The sequence below is a fragment of the Asterias amurensis genome, chromosome 14, assembly GCF_032118995.1.
Source record: "Asterias amurensis chromosome 14, ASM3211899v1".
In the NCBI taxonomy this organism is placed as follows: domain Eukaryota; kingdom Metazoa; phylum Echinodermata; class Asteroidea; order Forcipulatida; family Asteriidae; genus Asterias; species Asterias amurensis.
This window is the reverse complement of record NC_092661.1, coordinates 7,536,951-7,558,708: the sequence shown is the minus strand read 5'-3', so window position 1 is coordinate 7,558,708 and position 21,758 is coordinate 7,536,951. Positions and strand designations below refer to the sequence as shown.

The window sequence follows — 21,758 nt, the reverse complement described above, 5'->3', positions numbered from 1 at the left end:
TAATTTCTCACTAAAATATTAAAAGACCTAGAAGTCTTTTATTCCTATCTGAAAGCACACAAATTCATCCCACAAGGGTGCTTTTTCTTTAATTATTTTCTCGCATCTTCGATGACCAATTGAGCTAAAATTTTCATATGCTTGTTATTTTATGCCTGTGATGGGATACACCAAGTGAGAACACTGGTCTTTGGCAATAACCAATAGCGTACAAGAGAAGTAATATCTCACTAAAATATTAAAAGACCTAGCTAAGTCTTTTTAAGGAATATTATTTTGAAATCATACACCAATGTGTGAAAAGCACAGTAAACTTGATGCTCCCCCACCCCTCCACCAGTGAAAGACTCAAGTGGGACTCAAACCCATAACCCCTGCACTCTAGAGAATATTGCCTCCAAGCAAGGCTTGTGACAGGAGGCCCATGCCGGGACATACAGATATGTTAATATTACTAATACAACTGCATTGAGAATGTATCGTCTTTCTTTTAGACAATAGTACTATACATGTATAATGCCATAGAATGTATGCAGGCTGACTCAGTGACACAACCAAACTGACAGATTGGTCACTGTCTTAAGCCTGTATCAATATAATCTAGCAGGTTATTGACCAGGTGACACTAAATTGGATTCAATGTCACACTTTCTGTACAATCCTGCATTTAACACAGTGAGAACACTGTCAATACAAAGTGGATAAAACATTGCCTAGATATTCTGATTGGCTATACACTAAATCAAGTAAAGTAGTTAAACGGCAAAAGTATACCTTTGGTAATCCCGCGATATATCGTCAAAAAAAGTATCAATTAAATTGCGATTTATATTTGAAGTCTAAAATTCTGACATTTTACTATGCCCAATTTTAATACTTATAAAATGTAAACAAATCGAGGTATGGATCTGTGAGGTGTACTGTCTACCCATGGTGTTATAGCTCTATGAGTTACACACACATAAAGTGTCTTTTAAAGTGTCTACTGCCCATGACTGTTCTTACATGTGTGTATATCCTGCCTATTTCATTCTAGCTAACCAATAAGCATCTATAATGCACATGGGGTGACTTCTCATTCACAAAACGAGTTGTGGATGGGTTGTGGTTCGTGTAATATGATCCCATTGTGGTCTGCAGTTCAGCAAGGTGGTGCACAATAGTGCTGGGCGAATAGTGAAATTTTGATATCCGGATACCGCTGGCCAACTATCCGAAATTAACCGGATATTCGAATAGTTTTTTTCGCTGCTAGAGGGCGCTATTAAAAAAAAATTTTAAAAATGAGATCGTATGGGCGGATTGATATTAGTTTTAGACAGTGTCACTCGGTTCATTCTTAAAAATAACCGGATCTAGTTTAGAGATGGCGATTTACTTTTTCTTTTGATCGTGATTGACTCTACGTGAAGGAAAACTTTCGTAATCTTTGAACAAATTACGTCAGAAATGTCACTGTTTTAACTCTTCACGGAGGTGAGCATAGTTAAATACTTAATTTATGCTGTTTTATGCTGTCTTAATAGAAGTTTCATAAGGATTCAGACAAAACATTCCTATCAGTTGTCGCCCGACGTCTGCGGATATTCGGATATTAAAAGAATATCCGGTTACTTGGTAGTAATTACAAAACTATCCGGTTTATAAATAGGTATTTGCGCCCTATGCGGATATCCGGTTAAGAAAAAAAAGGCATTCGCGGTTACGGATAGGAAAACCTATTCGCCATTAACCGGATATTCGAATAATTCGCCCAGGCCTAGCGCACAAGGCTCCCACACAGGGGAGGTAATTGGTACATTGTGGTAACATTTGGTTTTCCAAGTATCCTGTTTGTACAACCCTACTTAATCTGTCATATTTTAAAAGCATTGGAAGTAAACAATGCACACTGCTCGCTTTTGAATTTTCATAGAGCTACTACAAAAGCAAGTAGAACATAACTTAAAGCACAAGACAACTTTGTGACAATAAACTATGTTATATGTAATGTTTGTGACTGGTTTCAAGCTTCAATTTGCTGAGCAGGAAAGCAGTGAGCAAATACTGTCTGCTTAAAGGAGCACGTTACCTTGGATCGGTCGAGTTGGTCTTTGAAAAGCGTTGGAAACCGTTTGTTTTGAAATGCATATGGTTAGATAGATAATTTAAAAGTAGAATATCATGATCCACACAAACATGCCTAGGAATTTCACGGTTTTCCTTTTACATTGCGAAGAAACACGGTCGGCCATTTATGGGAGTCAAAAATTTGACTCCCATAAATGGCCGACCGTGCTAGTTGACGATGTAAAAGGAAAACCACGCAATTTCGATGGATATTTGTGTAGATCATTGTATTCTACTTTTACAACATCTTTCTAACCATATGCATTTTATAACAAACGGTTACAAATGCTTTTTAAAGACCAACTCGTCCGATCCAAGGCAACGTGTTCCTTTAAGCAGCCCTACGAACTTGGGCCTTGTCCATGCTAAATACCTCAATGGAGCTAACCAGTTTCCAGTTAAATTATTCAGCTAGATGAAGATACAGAAATGATGTTTTACCTTCTAATGCTTCTTGATGCTGTCTCTCAAACATCTCAAATCTCTTCTCTAATTCTTCCTTCTCCTTCTCGGCTTTCTGGCGTAATTCTGCCTCTTTCTGAAGCTGGGCTCTGTAAAATAAAGTATTAAAGGTAATAACCATGAGGCGTGCTATTCAGGGGTCAAACTGTAACTATGAAAGGCCCCTGAATTCAGTCCCAGTGGTCTTGTGTTTTTCAAGTGAAAAAAAATACCTCATTGTGTAATTTCTCTGTAAAAAACTGTTGACTATGAATCTGACAAATATCTTTCAATTCTGTTGAGTATCAAAGAACACATATACATTTTACAAAAGAAATAGGTGTTTTCTCAGTGCTTGTTAAATTTTTCTTAAAATACATTCAAGTTCAGTTAAAATTTTGGACTTCAAGCCATGCAGTCTGCTGCAGTCTTAGATATAAATTAGATTCCTGGTTAGAGGTTGTATATTTGTCACAGAGGAAACCCCAAAAGCTTCATGCCAGGGAAGTATTGGCCTTTTACATTCTTATTCCAGAGAAAATGTTACAACCAAAATACTTGGTTCTCGTTTTGCAATTTCCACCAAATATAGACTTTGTTATTTCTGCTTGATAAGTTATTCGGAGTGAACTTACCGCTCTGTCTGTTTGTTGAGTTTATCCTCCCGAGCCTGTGCTTTCATTTGCTGTACCTCAATCGTGTCTGGTTTACGTCTGCGCATGTACAGCTCATGGTTGCCCATACATAGCGCCAAGATTCGCTTGTTGATGCGTAGCCGTGGGGCATAGAAGACAAAGTCCTATCAGAGAGAAACAAAGAAAAAGGGGATGCAAGAACATGAGTGAATTCAGTAAAGCAAAGTTAGTTATCTTTGTTTAAATCAATCCGTCTTATTCACGGTCTACTTGTTAACCAATCCTCATTGCCAAACCATTTGCTTTCATAGCTAAAGAATTGGGTAATTTTTCTTTCATGACCTATCAACATTTAAATTTGGTGTGCAAATGTTGCTGTTGGGAAAAGACAATCCATGCTACATATCATATCCTTCAGCTATTAATGTAGGAGTATCATGGTCACCTTCACATATAGCAAGTGGTACAGAGGAAACTGCACACCATACTAAAGCTCGCTTCACAATTCACCCAAAAGCTAATTTTGTTAATGCAACAATAAGTACGCACTTGGACAATAGTAATGTATAATGCCATAGAATGTATGCAGGCTGACTCAGTGACACAACCACATTGACAGATTGGTCACTGTCTTAAGCCTGTATCAATATAATCTAGCAGGTTATTGACTGAGTGACACTAAATTGGATTCAATGTCACTCTTTCTGTACAATCCTGCATTAATAACATAGTGATTGTTTAATCTGTCAACTGTTATAAAATCTGGCCTGGAATTTCATCTTTGAGGTGGCAAGGCCATATGCATTTTGCAAAGGGCACTTCCATTGGAAAATCTGCAAGTCTACGGGGCATGTTTGAAGGGGCATGAAGGCCAAGACCAGGGGCAATGGGTCTCAGGGTTTGCTGTATCCATACCCAGTCCTCATACAAGCATCAAGTCAATGTGCCAGCCAATCTGCATCACTAAGCATTCTTCCAAACAGCATAAAGGCTGCAAATCAAAACCCAACTATAAGGTCTTAACTGTATAGCTACAGAACAAAAAGACTTTGTAAAATAAGCTTTAAAATCCTAACTGATTAATGGCATTAACAATGTATACTTACAGGTGCTTTCTTGTCAATCGGTTTAATAACAAACTTCTTGTCGTTGAATGAGATGTTACGAATTTCACTCCATGGGAAGCCAACCTTTGGTGAGAGCCTACAAAAGAAATGAGTCAAAATTGTGGATGTTTTCTAAACACTCAACAGTCTTGAGTTTTTATGTTATGTGGCAAATACAACTGCATTGAGGATATATCGTCTTTCTTTTAGACAATAGTACTATACATGTATAATGCCATAGAATGTATGCAGGCTGACTCAGTAACACAACCAAATTGACAGATTGGTCACTGTCTTAAGCCTGTATCAATATATTCTAGCAGGTTATTGACCGAGTGACACAGAATTGGATTTAATGTCACACTTTCTGTACAATCCTGCGTGAAAACACTGTTAATCACAAGTGAATAAAACAGATACATTATCTGATTGGCTAATACAAGATGTTTTTATTTCATAAAGTAAAGTACTTAAAAGGCAATGCATACCTTTGGTTTTTAGAACTGTTTGGTTCTTTTAATCCTTCATAAATAAACATAGATAAATTTAACTTTGAAAATTCAAAAGTTGTCAGTGTTTTTAAGATATTGCCGAAATTCTGCAGGGGTAATGTACGCGCAGGAAGAATAATTCAAAATTGGAATACACAATCTTAGAATTATTTCGAGTAGAAACATTTCTTTGATTGAACTGTTTTTGAATCACTCTCTAAAACCACATTCCTTAGAAGGAAATCATTTCTCAAAATGTTATACATTTTCAACAGCTGTAGTGCTTCGTAGTAAGTTTGTTGGGTCATTCATTTTTGGAGTGATTAATGGTATACCTTCACTTTAAAGCCATACTCTTGCTTTAAAGGTACAATTTAAGTCTTGGATTGTAAAACAAATAAAATCTTACGAAATCACTGATCAGTAGCAATCATTCAGAAAAGTATTGGTGTCAGAAAGACTGCAAAGTTAAGAAACTAGCATTTAAAGACTTCCAAAGTCATAGTGATGCGAACAGGGACATCTACAAGTACTTACTTATCACTCTTCTCATAAATGTTAAGGCCAAGGGCATCGACACCAAGAAATACACCCGTGCCTTTCTTGTTCTTGATATCAAAGTAATTGACTCCGTACATCTCCAGATCTTGAGCAATCTTAAGGTATTCCATCATAGCGTCCTCCCTGAAAGATTGATTAAGCAGAAATTGGGTCATTAATACTTGATGGGTCATTCAAAGGGAGTTTCAGATGGGTAGGGAAAAACCTTCACTAACTGCACTGAATATAAAGTAGAAATCAACAGATCATCACAATTGCAGAGATGAGAATTTGTTTTTTCCCTTCCATGGCCACACGGAAAGTTACCGTGACTGGCTTTGGTGAAATTCTACCGTCATTCCATCCTGAACTTTATATTCTGCGATGTTTCTTGCTACAGCGTGGTTGCGGTAAGTAAACAGCGGGGAGCTGTTTCTGTAAGTTACCGTAGCTGCCTTCCGTAACCTCTTTCGGCCTGTTAGTATTACTCAAGGTCGAGGTAATTTGACAGGGAAGTCAGTTTACTCTGCGTCTCCACTGGACTAAATTTTGCCATTCTACAAAAAAGTCCAATGGGAAAACGGTTCCTGTTTTGGGACTGAAGTTGCTCACATAGTCTGAATGCAATCACAATAGCTTGAAACCCGGCAATAATCAATTTGAAAAACCTTAAGTAACACAATCAAGGCCCTCTATGTTTACTGAGCACTGTGTGTGATAAGCGGGTGAGTGGTTACGACTACCCAAGGTACATGTAGTCAAGCGATTTGACAATCAAAGGCCTTCCTCCAGTTCATTTTGTATACAAAAAGAATACTGAACAGATGCCATTCCTTGCAATGAGAGAACAAAGTGAATTTCTTGATTGACAATCTTACCTCATCATTGTTTTGTGTTCCTTGTACCAGTTGACAATTCTCTCCTCCCATTGAACCTTGTCCATCTTGTGTTGATCCATCACCCTAAGTAAACGAGAGTCAACAAATCCAGAAACATTCAATGTCTCATTTCTAAATGGTCTGTATAGTTTTCTAAAGAGAATTTTCAATTCATTCCTGAATTCTGATGATATTCAATCAAAACGACATAAAACATGGGCTTATAATTAGCACAGACACTCCTCTTGGAATGCACCAACTCTTTTCTTTGCGATGTCCAATGAGGTCAAGTTTTAAATTTCGTTCTAAAGAGTATAACAAAAGAGGAGACTTTTACATCATTTTAACGTGAGGTTGGAGACTTGTTACTTTATCCCCATTTTCATAAGGACCCTACCTATTGGAAAATGAGTGCCTAAGAGCCCTTCTTTATGTTATTTGGATGTGCTACAGCGCGTAAGGACTTGTTTAATCACTACATGTTATGCGCTATATAATAATGGTTAATTAGATAGATACTATACAAATTGCTTTTACCTTGATGGGAGAATGCGGTCATTGGACAGGAAACCAGCCTTGTGTTTTTTACCATCATAGGACCCATACTTGGCCTGGACAGCATATGAGGCAAGGAGAACTGAAGTCTCTGGTGGGCAATAAATATCATCATTCAAGATGGCTTCCTTCACTTGCAAGAAGAACAAACGCTGTATAGGAAGAAAACAATACACGTCAAGTTACTTATCAAAGCTCGATGGAATGGTCGCAGCATTTCTTTTTTAAACCCTGCGGAAAGACTGAAGCTGATTTCACGAAAATGCTAGGATTAATCTTATATCTGTTAGGGCGAGTAAATCATCTTAACTTTGGGTTTAATGTGTCCTAACATCTATGAATACGGTTTTTGTAAGTCCTAAAATAAATCGAAAGTTAGGAAGAGTTTGGTGAAATTGACGGCTGGAATGCAAGTTTGTAAATCCATCAAAAGTGATCAAATCTAGTCCACAACACATCAACTTCTTCCCAGTGGTGATTGATCTCGCATCCCAGTTGTTTTCCCTAGAATGCCTCGATCGTAACCCCTGGAAGTGTGACTTCGAAATATCCCAATATATTGAATATTTTAAATAATGTAGTCCTGTGGTTGAATCGTTCTGTGATAGAGACATACTCAGAAAGTGCAATCCAAAGAGGCATCCAGTCATAGAGCAGCTGGGCCCCTCTCATTCTTCATTGATTTTGTGACATGTCTTAAAGGAACACATTGCCTTGGATTGATCGAGTTGGTCTTTGAAAAGCGTTTGTAACCGTTTGTTATAAAATGCATATGGTCAGAAAGATGTTTTAAAAGTAGAATACAATGATCCACAAACATTTGCCTCGAAATTGCGTTGTTTTCCTTTTACTTTGCAAACTAACACGGTCGGCCATTTATGAGAGTCAAAAATTTGACACCCATAAATGGCTGACCGTGTTTGTCGACAAGGTAAAACGAAAACCATGCAATTTCGAGTGATAGTTGTGTGTATCATTACATTCTACTTTTAAAATATCTTTCTAATCAAACGGTTACAAATGCTTTTCAAAGACCAACACGACCGATCCAAGGCAACGTGTTCCTTTAAACTGTTTGCAGTTTGGGATGACTGTGTAAAATATGGTTCAAATTTTGGAAGAAGATTGCTTCAGAACAAACCCACATTGGACTGCTTTTACAGAAAATGTACTTAGACCTGTTGAAGACCTGACTGCTAATAGTTTGTGAATGCATTCTGCAGTGACCGACTCCCTTGTAAACACAGGCTAGAAATGTTTAGAAAAACTGCTCTTCCTTCCACACAAATTTAACAATATGGAAGCCATGGCTGTCTCAACCTTGGCTGAAGTGTCTCTTAGCACACACCGTGATCAGACATTCAAATACCCATTTTAGCAAAGAAACAGGCATGTGTCATGACATGCACATTGCATACTGATAGCTACATCCCCAGTGTCCTGCGGCATTGCTCTTTTACTGGTAATGCTCTTGTGTTCAGAAGCCATTATTCAAGCCACATTCTTCCTTACCCTTGTTACTTCTTGGATGAGCTCTTCTCCAACATCTTCAGGGAAAAATTTGGCTCTGAATTGGAACTGGAGTGGCTCCTGCTTCATGACATCCTGAGATGCAACCTGAGGGGAAAGAAAAATGAGAGAAAAATCAGGTAAATATCATGGTATCCATGTACAGAACTCATGGGTAGGCACTCTCAGCTCTAGTCTATCACCCCCTCCTCTCCCCAAATGTTCATCATTCCTCAAGCCATCTCAACTCCTATAGCAATATGCAGAACCAACAACTAACCTAACCCCAATACTGGCTAACAGCTAACATTTACTCCTGGGTAATTAGGAGCCATTATAGTTAAGTGTTTTGCCCAAGGATAGGTACATCCTTGACTGGCCAAGATACAAACCCGTGTTCTGATGTTTTAGCTTCTGGGACTTTAGAGCAGTAGTCATGAAACGTTACATATTATGTACAATGGAAACATGTTATTGTACATGGAGTACATGAGTACAACAGACATAGTGTACCAGAGTTGTAGTCCTATTCAAACCAAGTTTAACTTGTACTCAAATAAATAAAGCCAATCCGCATGCCCCCAAAAAAATTTCTTGCAGGAAACATTGCTGGACCAAATAATAGTCTGGTGCCATGCGCAATGAATGTAAGCATTCATTACTGTTATTGGAAACAGGGAAACAAACATGACCATGATGGTGACAGCGTGATTGAGTACTCAATGGACAGAGAGATCACATAATGGCACTCACAGGAACAGTTGTACCCATGGTAACGAACTCACTTCAACTGTGTTTTTGCCCAAGTGAAATACAGTGCACATGCAGACGTGGCATTCTTTTTTCAGAAGGTAAGGCCATTTTTTACCCCGCAACTTAGAGCACTTCCTTTGGAAAATGTTAACTTCTACAGGATATTTTTGAAGGGGCACCGAGGCCAAAAACAAGGCAACAAAACCATGGCCTTTGTGTATAATGTACAATAAGACATTACAATACAGGTTTGAAATTGCAATCCAGACTACTGTACGTAACGAGACACCTTGAAACTTTTATGTTAATAAATGTTTCCTGACACTGCTCTAGAATTGCAAGGGTTGTTGGTTTGAATCCCAACCGAGTATGCCTGTGATATTTTTTCACAGGACTCGGGAAAGTACTGAGTATTCAGTGCTAACACACATCGGTGTATGGGTAATAAAAACCAAAAATGTATGTATACGTACGTACTGTGTTAAACTCAATTGCCTGGAATACACCAGTTAATATGCAAAGTATTAGACTTATCTGATAACATGGCACATCTTTATCAAAAAAGCAATAGGATAATGGTGCTGAATTCACCATAAACTGCACTTCAAAATATTATAAGGGGGTGAGCCAACTGCTAGAGGTGTACTTTACACTGTTATGTTAATACACCTCTTTATTGCTATAATAAATTCTCCATCAGCCCATGACAAAGCAGTCTGTTTGATCTTTGACAGTATTTACCTTGGGTATTTCAAACTGTACTCTCATGGCTGAAAGTTCATTTGTTAAAATGAGATTACTCCCTCTTAACAGTTTTTGCAGGTAACAACTGCATTTTCGGGCACGTTCTAGATCCATGTAATGCATACATTAGCCTAAAAAATCAAACTAAATTGACTTATTTTCCAAACGAAATGGAGGTGAAAAGATGTTCATGTTCCCTTTAAATGAAGTAATTTCTCACTGCAAAACCATGCAGGCTAACAATTAGGGCAAGAAAAAAAACATGTTTAGCGTCTACCGCTTCCTTTTTACAGGCAGCCTCCCTTTTTTCCTTCTTCTTTATAACAAAAAAAAAGGAAACATTTTAACGATAGTTTTAATAGAAGAAAGAGTGGAAAACTAACACGCTAGACAAACATGTCAATAAATTTATACATGTGACAACTTATTGAGTGTTTTATATTTTCATGATCCTTATGAATGTATCTAAAAAGTTGGAATACTTGTCAGGAGCAAGATCAACTTTCATACACAAACTATTCCTTTAGACAATCATACACTCTATGATTTATTTTTATGAGATTAGAGAAGCTGTTAGCACAAAGTAGATGCACTGCCGAACAAGGAAACTGTCTCAGCTACATGTATTTGTCAATATTGATGTATTACTTTCCCTTTGTTTGGAAAGGCTTTGTTCAACCACTAAGTAATAGAAATACCTTTGATTTGGATGGAATGCTCTCTGATGGATCTATTCATGCATTCAATTATAACCATGGAGTATTTGTTACCTCCACCATATAATCAAATAAAGCATTCCAATGGGGACTACAGTACATTGTACAACACAGCATTCATGCTGTAATGCATCTGACCTCCACAATGCACACTGTAATCCCCTGTATGTGAAATAAGGAGTGAATCTGCAAGATCGAGCCCAATTCTGCTTTTAAAAGCAGAAACTATTGCTAAAACGTGTTCTGCTTAGCAAAAATAACAGGATACCAGTCACAAAATGTGCATGTGACATGGTATTTTGGCTGGTAACCTTCTCCTGCTTCGCATAGTGTTGTGTAGTGTGTTTATAGAAAACTAGAGAATAAATCAAATCATAATAATAAAACAAGTGTTATCAAAACTGGACAAGAGAAATCATTGACTACAGACAATCTCTCCATTTGCCATCCATTGTACCAGTGAACAGTGGTATGCCCATATAAGGTCAACAACCAACACCCTTTCATAATTTTGAGGTCACTGAGCAGCCATCTTTTGTTAAGGAGACCATACATAGCTAAGGCCCTAATCAGAACCAACCAGTCTGACTCACTGAATACCACATGCTATTATAATGCTGCAACCATACACCATACAGTGTACAATACTCTTTATAATGCATAAAAGGAACTACCTTTTTGTTCCTGTGGTATTTAATTTCTAAACAACATGGACTCAAACGGGGCTGAGATGGCTAACAGAACCAACACAGTGGGTGTGAGACTGGTTGCCATCAATAAAAGGTTCATAAATTAGTAAACTTTGTAAACCAATCCATAAGTCGAACCTAAAAACTAATTGAAAAACTGGTGACCCTTTATATTTGGAAAAGATTGGGCGGTTGTTCTAAAGTTCTAAGGCTATTTCACAATGTTTAGAAGTGCGATTTGGAATCACAAATCAAAATTCAAATCAAGTTTTCTTGCAAAAGTATCATAAAGTTTGCATTTTAGAACCGATTCATATTTGAAAGTATTGAAAATCACAAATTGCAATACTTTTCAATAGGAACCAGTTCTAAAATGCACACTTCATGATACTTTCGCAAGAAAACTTGACTTGAGTTACGATTTATTTTCAATTCAAAGACACTGACACATTATTGATACAAACTATCTTCTACTACATATTATGTACGTGTAGTTTAACAGGATAGCTCTTTCATAGTCCTTGTAAATTAGGCACATTAGTTTTGAGACAATGTTAGAAAGTGTGCGAGTTGCAATGAATTAATTAAACCCGTCTATACTGTGACTGAAGTGTTAAACACAATCCCGCTTGATAACTTTTTAGAAAACTTGGAAAAATTTAGTCATCCATAATTTGTTCAACCCCAAAAAATCATTTCAAAATTTACCCAGTCAGTTTCCCTTGTGGTTTATATTGATATCCATAATTTGTGATACACTATTGGTTGAACCCAACATAACATTTTGTTATTAACAAAGTGGGTGTATAATGGATAAGAGGTGGACTTTGTATTTCCAGTTGTAGTCTACACTTGAACCCTATGTTCACCAGATTCCAGTGTATAGTGCAATGATATCAAGGTGTGGTCTCAGTACATAACAATCCTAGCAGTTGACTTAACACTTGTGGTATCCTACCATGGTTGTTTGCTTGGTCCAGTTTGAGGGTCACTGCTAGGATTTCGCCCAATTCTCTTTTTAGTAGCTCATGGGGGAAAAAAAAACCTTATACCATGGAGATGGCTTGTGTTTAATTGGCAAGCTTTGGAATTCCTATCAGTCTACAACACTGATGAAATATGTCAAGGTTTACTAAACAATTAGGCCTAAAACAGAAACACACCTTACAAATCCACCACAACTACATGTACCAGGTACCAGGTACCAGGTACATGTACTTGTACATGGGTTGAGTGTTTCAAGTCATGTTGCTTGTTTGGATGATCGCTCTTTCAACCCTGGTCACTCAAAGGAACTCAAACTCACACCTAACATTCTAACATTGGTTTAACATCTAGGATTATAAATCGCACAAATCAAGAAACTGAGACTCAGAAGGGAAAAAATATATACTGATTCTAGTGTTTGTGAAATCAGCGGTTAGCTTGGTAAGATTTGAACCTACAACCTTTTGATTTCAAGCCCCAGAAGTCTAACCACGTATTGTACAACTGTCAGAATTTGTTTTCCACAGACCAATCATATATGATAGGATCACGACTGTCTGATTTAAATGCGCAAGTATCAACCAATTTCTAAATAATGCAGTACTATACTTCACTATGTGCAAAGTCTAATGTTATCGCTAAGTTAATGCATCACAAGTGTTCGCATTTGCTGCAGCCAAAAGTTTTCCCTCCTTACGGCTCCAAAGCTGGCATTTGTATGTGTAATTTAACCCCCAAATTACAACTGTCTAATATAAAACATCATATATTATAGAAACTAGATAAATGCAATTCGTATGGGCCGTTATTAATCAGTGGGGCCAGTTTATGTGAAGTGGGCGTGGCACACAGTGGAATTAAATACATGTAGGCCAAACCAACGGGATAATGTACAGGGTGTACTGTAGTTTGACTCTAAAAAAAAAAAAAAAAATGTACTTTGAGGGAAAACGTAATCGAATAATCATATTAAAAATACAATTTCAAAAATGATACCCAAGAAACTCCCATGCCCAGGGCAACCGTTATGTAATACACTAGTCTGTACATGTATCACTATCAATGGTTAGATGTGCAAATATAATACACGCTATCACAAACAATATAATGCCACATACATCTACACCAAGAATGCAACATGATTAATGGGTGTAACATTAATGTGGACTTTGATCTTAAGACAGGATTACAAAAGGGATCTTCCCAGAACCACTTTGATGTTATGTAAATAAGTCTTACATAAATGTAAAAACACATCTGAGACCAGTTGTGTGAGGCTCTTATGTACATTGCAGGGAACAATTTTGTCCAGCAATTTTGCATAGGAAATAATTAAGGAAAGATGGATCTTTGAAAAATCATAAAATCATGAACAACCCTGGCCAACAAAGGCCCATCATTGCCAGTTAAAGTGGACAACCACTTCCTTGTTGATTTCACAACCACTGTTCAGTGTATGTCAAGTACAGCTGGCTGCTCAATGATTATACAGTACACTGTAAATGCAATCATTTGTATGATTTTTGAACTCAGTGAAAGAAAGTGAATACAATTTAACTAAGAATTTATACTGTTCACTCTTCATTTCCAATAATTGTTACGAAGTACTTAATAACAACCTTTCATTTCTGTTTGACCCTGGATCGCAAAATTGCAAATTGAGATGGTTTGATGCTTACCAGTGGCACAATCAACATTATTAAAGGTACATCATTTGTCATTTTGAGGAAACTACACTTACCTTTTTGTTTAATTTAAGCCATGTGGAGTAGTTATCAGTGTCTGTAAATCTTAGACCAAAATACCAAATTTCCCGAAGGCCTATTGTCTTCACAACCTGCAGCATTAAACAAAAAGAAAACAAAAATAATTAAATCTTTGGATTTATCTTACAGAGTGTAAACTCAGCCTGAGAGAAAGGGTTTGTACGTACATTTGACCTAAATCAAAACTTCTTGTCGTATTCAACAAATTAAAACAAAGGTTTCGGTTTTAATTCGCATGCAATCAAGTTGGTGTTAGCAGTTTGGGGCATACATGTGTGTACTATAAACACTCAGTGAACATTTTGCAGCCCTGGACAAACTTAGCCAAGATTTCTCTTTAGTTATACACAATGTGTACGGGAAGCACTTTGTTCCAAAATGTCAAACAATTTGTCTTCACCAAGAGACAAGCTGTTTGAGAATTGGAGAAAAGGCTTAAATATTGAGTCTACAAACTGATTAACAGTATCAAATACCTAGGAAGTGCTCACATCTTTGTTGACAGTAAAATGACTGAAACAAACAAATTAAATTAATGTTATGCCAACATTTATGAGCATAATATAAAGGCAAGTTTCAACATAACAAAACATAAAAGTGCTGATGCATACAATACATGTATGACTACTGATGTCCTTTTTTCAGGGTGTTTAGCTGTTTAAGCTATCGTTACAAATCAAACCCAACACCTCCAATTACATCACTCTCTACATTCCTGTGTGGTAGAAAGTTTTAAGTAACTGACCTTCTCTACATTGAAAATGGACTATCGGTAAACTTATTAGCCTTGCTCAAGGCAGTCGCATTATTCATTACAAAAAGACACAGCTGTAAACCCAACCGTATACACTGTGCTTGCTGTGTGTATTCACACCGCACGACCCAACCATCACCGTCACATCGCTCAACGCACACCGTACAACTACTGTGCACAAGTCATCCGCGCTCGTACCACTAACCCGCATGCGAAGGCCGCTAGGCCGACAGCCTTGTCAGGTCTGTTACTTCTGGGTTTAACGTGTTTCTTGACAAAAAATTCCAATATATGAAAAAAATGGGGGACTCTCATGTAATGGGAAGAGATTGATAGTATCAAACATTGTGAGAAACGGCTCCCTCTGAAGTGACAGAGTTTTCGAGAAACAAGTAATTTTCCACGAATTTGGTCTCGAGACCTCAGATTTAGAATTTGAGGTCACGAAATCAAGCATCTGAATGCACACAACTTCCTGTGACAAGGGCGTTTTTCCTTTCGTTATTATCTCGGAACTTCGACGACCAATTGAGCACAAATTTTCACAGGATTGTTATTTTATGCAAATGGTGAGGTTATTTTACGCAAATGGTGAGGTGACTACATGTAGTCTTTGACAATTACTAATAGTTTCCAGTGTCTTTAACCATGTAGCCGGTACGGGCTTACTACCCTCAACAAAACCAACAACAAAACTACTCTTGTAGAGCCCCTTTAAACGTTGTACCTGTAACCTTAAAAGGCCACTGCTGTTTATTATTGCTGTGCCAACTCAAACAGACACCTAGTCTGTTACTATGACAACAACATAGCAATAGTGCTTGTTAGGCCAGCATGCCTGAGTAGGATAAGACTAGAGCAGCCAGCTGTTCCATGCTGATTACCATATGACACTACTGCATGATTCAAGGTGGTGAAAGACCCCCATGTCTCTACATGTGACTCACATAAGCCATTTATAAACAAGTAGATCATGCATGTGCCATGGACAAAAATCACCGCAAAATTTATGAGCATATATATTTCTAATTGAAATATTAAGATATTTTAGTACATGGTTAATTGTTTACTGAACTGCCTACCATGCTAAACAGGAAGCCTAAAGTCCAACAGCTTGGCATTTGTAAATCTAAAAAATCAGGTCAGTTTGACTCTTTCATCAAACATGTATTGTTCGCGTAATCAAGTGAACAATCAAACTAACATTACTGACTTAGGATTTACACAATCTGTCAATATACGTACTTCTACTGCCACTAGGTAACATGTTTTGTACACAAGATATTTGACATTGTTCCAGTGAAAGTCACTCAGCCATATACTACATTCAAACACCCACACACATTCTACACAAATTATGGTGTACATTGAAAAGCACCCATTAGGCAATGACCAACTTTTCCAATGTCCTCTGGCCAGCCTTCAACAAACCTTACAATAGGAAAAGGTGCATGCTGTACATACTTTCTACACATGGTTCCAGTGTACATGTAGGGCAATTGATTGAGTTGCAAACGAAGGGTTAAATGAGGCCAAGTGATCTAGACCATTTCCTTCCTTTTGTTTCCTCTCATAATCGTACATTGAAAGTGTGTGATGTGTACACAGCAGATGTGCCCAGTAAGCAACACCAACGAAAGGATACAATGTTTTTCCCTGAAAACGGCTAACATGTATTGTCACTCATTGAGACTCCACTAAAAATAACACCACAGTAAAAGCAAGGCACACCCACAGTAATTGCCTTTTCTTGCCATCTTTAAAGGGAACGTTACCTGTTTTTTTAACCATTGAATTGTTTTAATCTTGGCATGGAACAATAAAACTAACCCGTGAAAATTAAGTGTTAAAAGGTGGTAGTGTCTTAGAGTTATCGCCAATTAAAGGAACACGTTGCCTTGGATCGGTCGAATTGGTCTTTGAAAAACGTTTGTAATTGTTTGTTATAAAATGCATGGTTAGAAAGATGTTTTAAAGTAGAATACAATGATCCACACCCCTACATTTGCCTCAAAATTGCGTGGGTTTCTTTGTACTTTGCGAAAAAACACAGTCGGCCATTTATGGGAGCCAAAGATTTTACTCCCATAAATGGCTGACCGTGTTTGTCGATGAGGTTAAAGGAAAACCATGCAATTTCGAGTGATACTTGTGTGGATCATTATATTCTACTTTTAAGTCTCCTGGAAATAGAATTTTTATTTTTTTTAAATATAAGGGTATATGTTTAGTAAGACCAAGTAAAAAAAGAAACATGTTTAGCGTCCCCACCCGCTTCCTTTTTACAGGCCACCTCCTTTTTTTTTTATGCACATTTTATTTTTTTATATTTTTAAATAGGGTTATTTTAAATGATCTCAGCATAAACAATCTGAATGTCTTGTCTGAATGCCTCGTCTAAATTGTTTCATTTATATTTTGTGTATTTCAGCAGTAAAAAAAACAATGGATATTTGACATTTTAACAAAGAATGGCGGCCATCTTGAAATAAAATAAAAAAAATAAAAAGCCCCTCTTCCTCCTTTTTTTTAAAAACCCGGGCGTGAAACATGGGTTTTTTTTTTACTCGGCCTAACATTAAAACAATTTTTTATAGTAATTGTTTGTAACGATTTATATGTTTAAAAAATAGATAAAGTTGTTTGGGGGTTGACTTCGCCTACCCCTTGATGGGAAGAGTAAACACACGTGCAAAGTACATGCAAGTCCAAGTCGTGAGTTTGTTCGTTCCGAAAAAAAAGTTTTTTTCTTGCATTTTTCCGGCAATGCCGACCAAGTGTATTGCTGCTGGATGCAGCAAAACAACTAAAGAAGGGGTCAGTCTACATGGCTGGTCAGACTCACAAGAGCAATAGTGCCTAGTGGTCCAGTCCGACGTCTTTTTCAGCGCTGTGTATCATTTTCTCTTCAAATATCGCGCCTTAATTGACGTCACGAACAGCGCCCTCTCGGGTCGGGGCCTACTCTTCAATTTGTAAATAAGATAATAACTATTTTTAGAACCATAGTTAACTGTTTATTCACGTTCCACTCATCAAAACAAACATATAAAATAGTGACAAAAGCTTTATTTTGACAAAATACCACCTCCAGGGGTCGATTTCACAAAGAGTTAGGACTCGTCTTATCTCAAGTTAGGACGAGTAACTCGTCTTAACTTAGGATTAATCTTAAAGTCCGCATGCTACAGTGCAGGCTTGGGACCCGTCCTAAGTCCTAAGATTAGTCTTAAGTTAGGAAGAGTTTTGTGAAATCGACGGCAGGTGACTTTAAAATATCTTTCTTATCATGCATTTTATAACAAATGGTTACAAACGCTTTCAAAGACCAACTCGACCGATCCAAGGCAATGTGTTCCTTTAACTCAGAGTGGTTTTGTTCACACAGGAAGAATAATCTGTAGTTGGAATACACAATCTGGAAAAAACGTATCTGACGAACAGAAACGTATCTCAGATTCATACTCGGGGGATTAAACTAAACATTTTCCCATTTATCACACTGTTTTAAAGTTATATGATTCTCAAAATGCTTTGTCAACAGCTGTTGTACCTTTTACCAGGTAAAGTGTTATTGACATTAATTTTAAGAGTGATTACTAAATGTATACCTTCCATTTAATATGCGGCACATGAATTTGTTTATGTGTATGGGTTTTTTAAAGAGTGTGATAGTGGTTAAACAAACATGAAATGAAATGGATTATTAAGAAGCTTTCCTTCATAACGTCTAACAGTGAACAATACTAGCATGATAACCCTAGTGTCATGAGCTAACTGTGAAACAGTGATGTCTGCAAGGACAATGTGCTATTATATTTCACACTTCCCTGTTTTCATTGCAGCAGCTGGAACAAGGCACAAATTATTATTATTATTCCCCCTTGGGAAGGATAGATTAAACATTATGAAAAAAAATTACAAACAAAGGCACAGGCTTCTGTTGACATTTTGTTTTAGAATTTTCTTCAACAGGGCGTCCCCCATTTGCTCATGTCTTTGTTCCTGTTAACATTTTTTAAGTTCATTTATGTGCACTATTTAATTGATGTTTAGAATGGGCTATGTGTAGTATTAAAATAGCATTTGAATGATATAGGCCTGATGTTGAATGTGTACAATAGACCCTTCCCATGAAATATGTAAATTACACATAGCGCACTTGAGGCAAAATGAGGGTATATCGCGCTTTTTTTCACAAGGCTAATGGGTGCTTGACGCAGACACGATTGCGCGTCTGCTTAGTGCACAACTCTATGGTGCTTGCCAACCAATAGGGTATGTACGCATGCGTGAATGTAATTAGCATATTTCATGGGAAGGGTCCATTACCTGATCGAAGAGTTGTTTGCCGGTTGTGTTGTACTGGATGGCAAACTCCAGCTCAGCATCCATCGTCGTCACCCGAACATTAGTCTGGGGAAAACAAACAAACAGTAGAAAATTAAATAATATGCACATTTGCTTGGTTTGGCGTAAAATCAATTCATTCAGATTAAGAAAGTCAAAGGCTGCATTTTTAATAACGTGATGTATTTTTATTAACAGGTATCTTTAAACTATTTTTTTATGTTGCAAACAAAAAAATGTAAACAGTATGAGCATGTTAAGTACTAACGCTTTTAAAACAAAACTGTTGCTTTCAATGATCATAGTCACATTTCCTCGAGTAAAACTCGTGTTCTTATTATTGATTTAGAACAAACAAAAAGGGGAACAACCATAGTTGTCCTACTTCAGTCTCCGTTTGGTTTCTGTGTAAATGTACAGGGTGTAATGTACAGAAACCAAACAAGATGCTGGAGATAATGTTCATGAGTATTTGTACATGGAATAATTAAGACATGGAAAATACCCAGATGACTGCACTACGATTTATAAATTGCTTAAATTTTGAAAACCTTATCCAGTAATCCATGCTGTATAAAACCATCCGGTAGGGTTGAGCGGTATCTTATATGCATCCAATTTGTATAGCATAAGCTTAAGGTCAGTGGAAGCCATTTGATCCATTCATCAGATGGGTGTGTCTACAATAGTACAAAACCTTATGTAAACACAATGTTTAAATAAGCTTTTGTTCTTTGATATGCGCACCGAGGTGTCATTTACAGATAAACTATAGTGCATTTAGTTTCTAATGTATGGTACATTTTTAATAAAATAATTGTTTCCTTATTCAGAGTCATGCTCTTTGATTAAAGGAACACGTTGCCTTGGATCAGTCGAGTTGGTCTTTGAAAATCGTTCAGTAACCGTTTGTTGTAAAATGTATACGGTTAGAAAGATATTGTAAAAGTAGAATACAATGATCTACACAAATATGCCTCCAAATTGCGTGGTTTTCTTTTTACCCTGTCGACTAACACGGTCGGCCATTTATGGGAGTCAAAATTTTAACTCCCATAAATGGCCGACCGTGAAAGTTCGCGACGTAAAAGGAAAACCGTGCAGTTTCGAGTGATACTTGTGTGGACTATTATATTCTACTTTAAAACATCTTTCTAACCACATGCATTTCATAACCAACGGTTTCAAACGCTTTTAATAGACCAACTCGTCCGATCCAAGGCAACGTGTTCCTTTAATATTACCTGGACATAATTGCAACATTATTCCAATCATTGACCCCTTGCATGCAGGTCACTCGCGGCGACTGTGCCACGCTTACCATTTTGGTGGTCAATGGGTTTACGTGTAAATGCCCCGTCGCCTAAAATGTGCACTTCACTAAACAAGGCACAGTGACCTCGCCCCACCAAGATGGCGCATACAATATTATTCTGATGATGTCAGGTGAATTGGGTCAATAGCCGCACATGTATCTCAAGCTAGACTTAATGAACATTATCAAACTTGATGACTTCAAGCATCTAAAAAAAGTTCATCATTAACCAAACCACAGCTGTCATAAAACTTTTCAGGTTGGTTTAATATTTTAGGCAAGTGCATTTTTGTAATGACTTATTCGTGTACGTGGATGCATTTTTCATGCAGGCACCGCTGGACTAATAAATGTATCACTTTTATGATGATCAATGTTTACACAATTCACACTGCACAGGTTTTTTTATAGATATATGCAGTTTATCCCTCCCACTAAGAAATCCTTCCACCAGGAATGATGATTGGCCTTAGAAGTAGGAAAATCTTACATTGATCACAAGGATTATAGTATCTTCAAGATTAAAAAATAACAGTTTTGCTGTTAAACCAGACTTCTAGGAATATTCCTCTGATGGTTCCTCAGTTCCACAGACCTTCAACATTTCATTGTAAATAAAGTTCAATATGAACTGCCTTTTCAAATAAATAACGTACTTCTTGATATTTAACAAACTGTAGGCCTAAGTTGTAAAATGAGTTTCTTCCACACAAAATACTCTGTTTTCATGATAAAACAATACTTGCAAATTGCTGAAACAGTCAACATATTCAAACCCACAATTTTTTTGTATTTTAAACCAGATCCAAATTTGAACATTAGAACTAGTCAAATTTCCAATTGCCAAAGTGTCATAGAATTGTACAAAGACAAAAGATATTTGACTAGATACACATTACATATATAGAATGCTCAGTTTGCTGGAAGATGTATTGGTCATCCCATACATACGTATGGAATGTCTGAACCAGACATACAGCAGGCATATTTGCCCATGGTCTGCATCTCATATGACATTATACCAAGAACATAATCATATACAATCAATCCCCTCATACGTACATCAACTGACTACCTTTTTGCTTTGTATTAAAGCCATTGTACACTTTCGGTAAACAGTATTGTCCAAGTCCCACACTTCGTGTATCACAACTTATATATAAAATAACAATCCTGTGGAAATTTAGGCTCAATCGGACATCGGAGTCGGGACAAAATAACGGGAAAACCCACTCCTGTTTTCGCGCGTTTCGCCATGTCATGACATGTGTTTATAACAAATCCGTAATTCTCGTTGACGAGAATTTACATTGTTTTACCGTTTTCTCAAAAAGTAAAGCATTTCATGGACTAATATTTCAAGAGAAGTCTTTCACCATTACCTTCTATAAACCCTGTAAATTATTTGTAAATCTGTGAA

At 37.1% G+C, this 21,758-nt stretch overlaps 1 protein-coding gene across 3 annotated transcripts in view; it reads right to left on the bottom strand.

The window, feature by feature from the left end:
• Positions 1 to 21,758, bottom strand: part of LOC139947115 (radixin-like) — a 32,901-nt gene that overhangs the window by 6,514 nt on the left and 4,629 nt on the right. For all 3 annotated transcript variants that reach the window (XM_071944958.1, XM_071944960.1, XM_071944961.1), the window contains exons 3-11: positions 19,006 to 19,089; positions 13,895 to 13,990; positions 8,268 to 8,372; positions 6,738 to 6,907; positions 6,201 to 6,284; positions 5,320 to 5,466; positions 4,292 to 4,388; positions 3,186 to 3,349; positions 2,551 to 2,660 (exon numbers count right to left, since the gene is read on the bottom strand). In XM_071944958.1, coding sequence (XP_071801059.1) covers positions 2,551 to 2,660; positions 3,186 to 3,349; positions 4,292 to 4,388; positions 5,320 to 5,466; positions 6,201 to 6,284; positions 6,738 to 6,907; positions 8,268 to 8,372; positions 13,895 to 13,990; positions 19,006 to 19,089 — 1,057 coding nt within the window. The remainder of the gene's footprint in view (positions 1 to 2,550; positions 2,661 to 3,185; positions 3,350 to 4,291; positions 4,389 to 5,319; positions 5,467 to 6,200; positions 6,285 to 6,737; positions 6,908 to 8,267; positions 8,373 to 13,894; positions 13,991 to 19,005; positions 19,090 to 21,758) is intronic.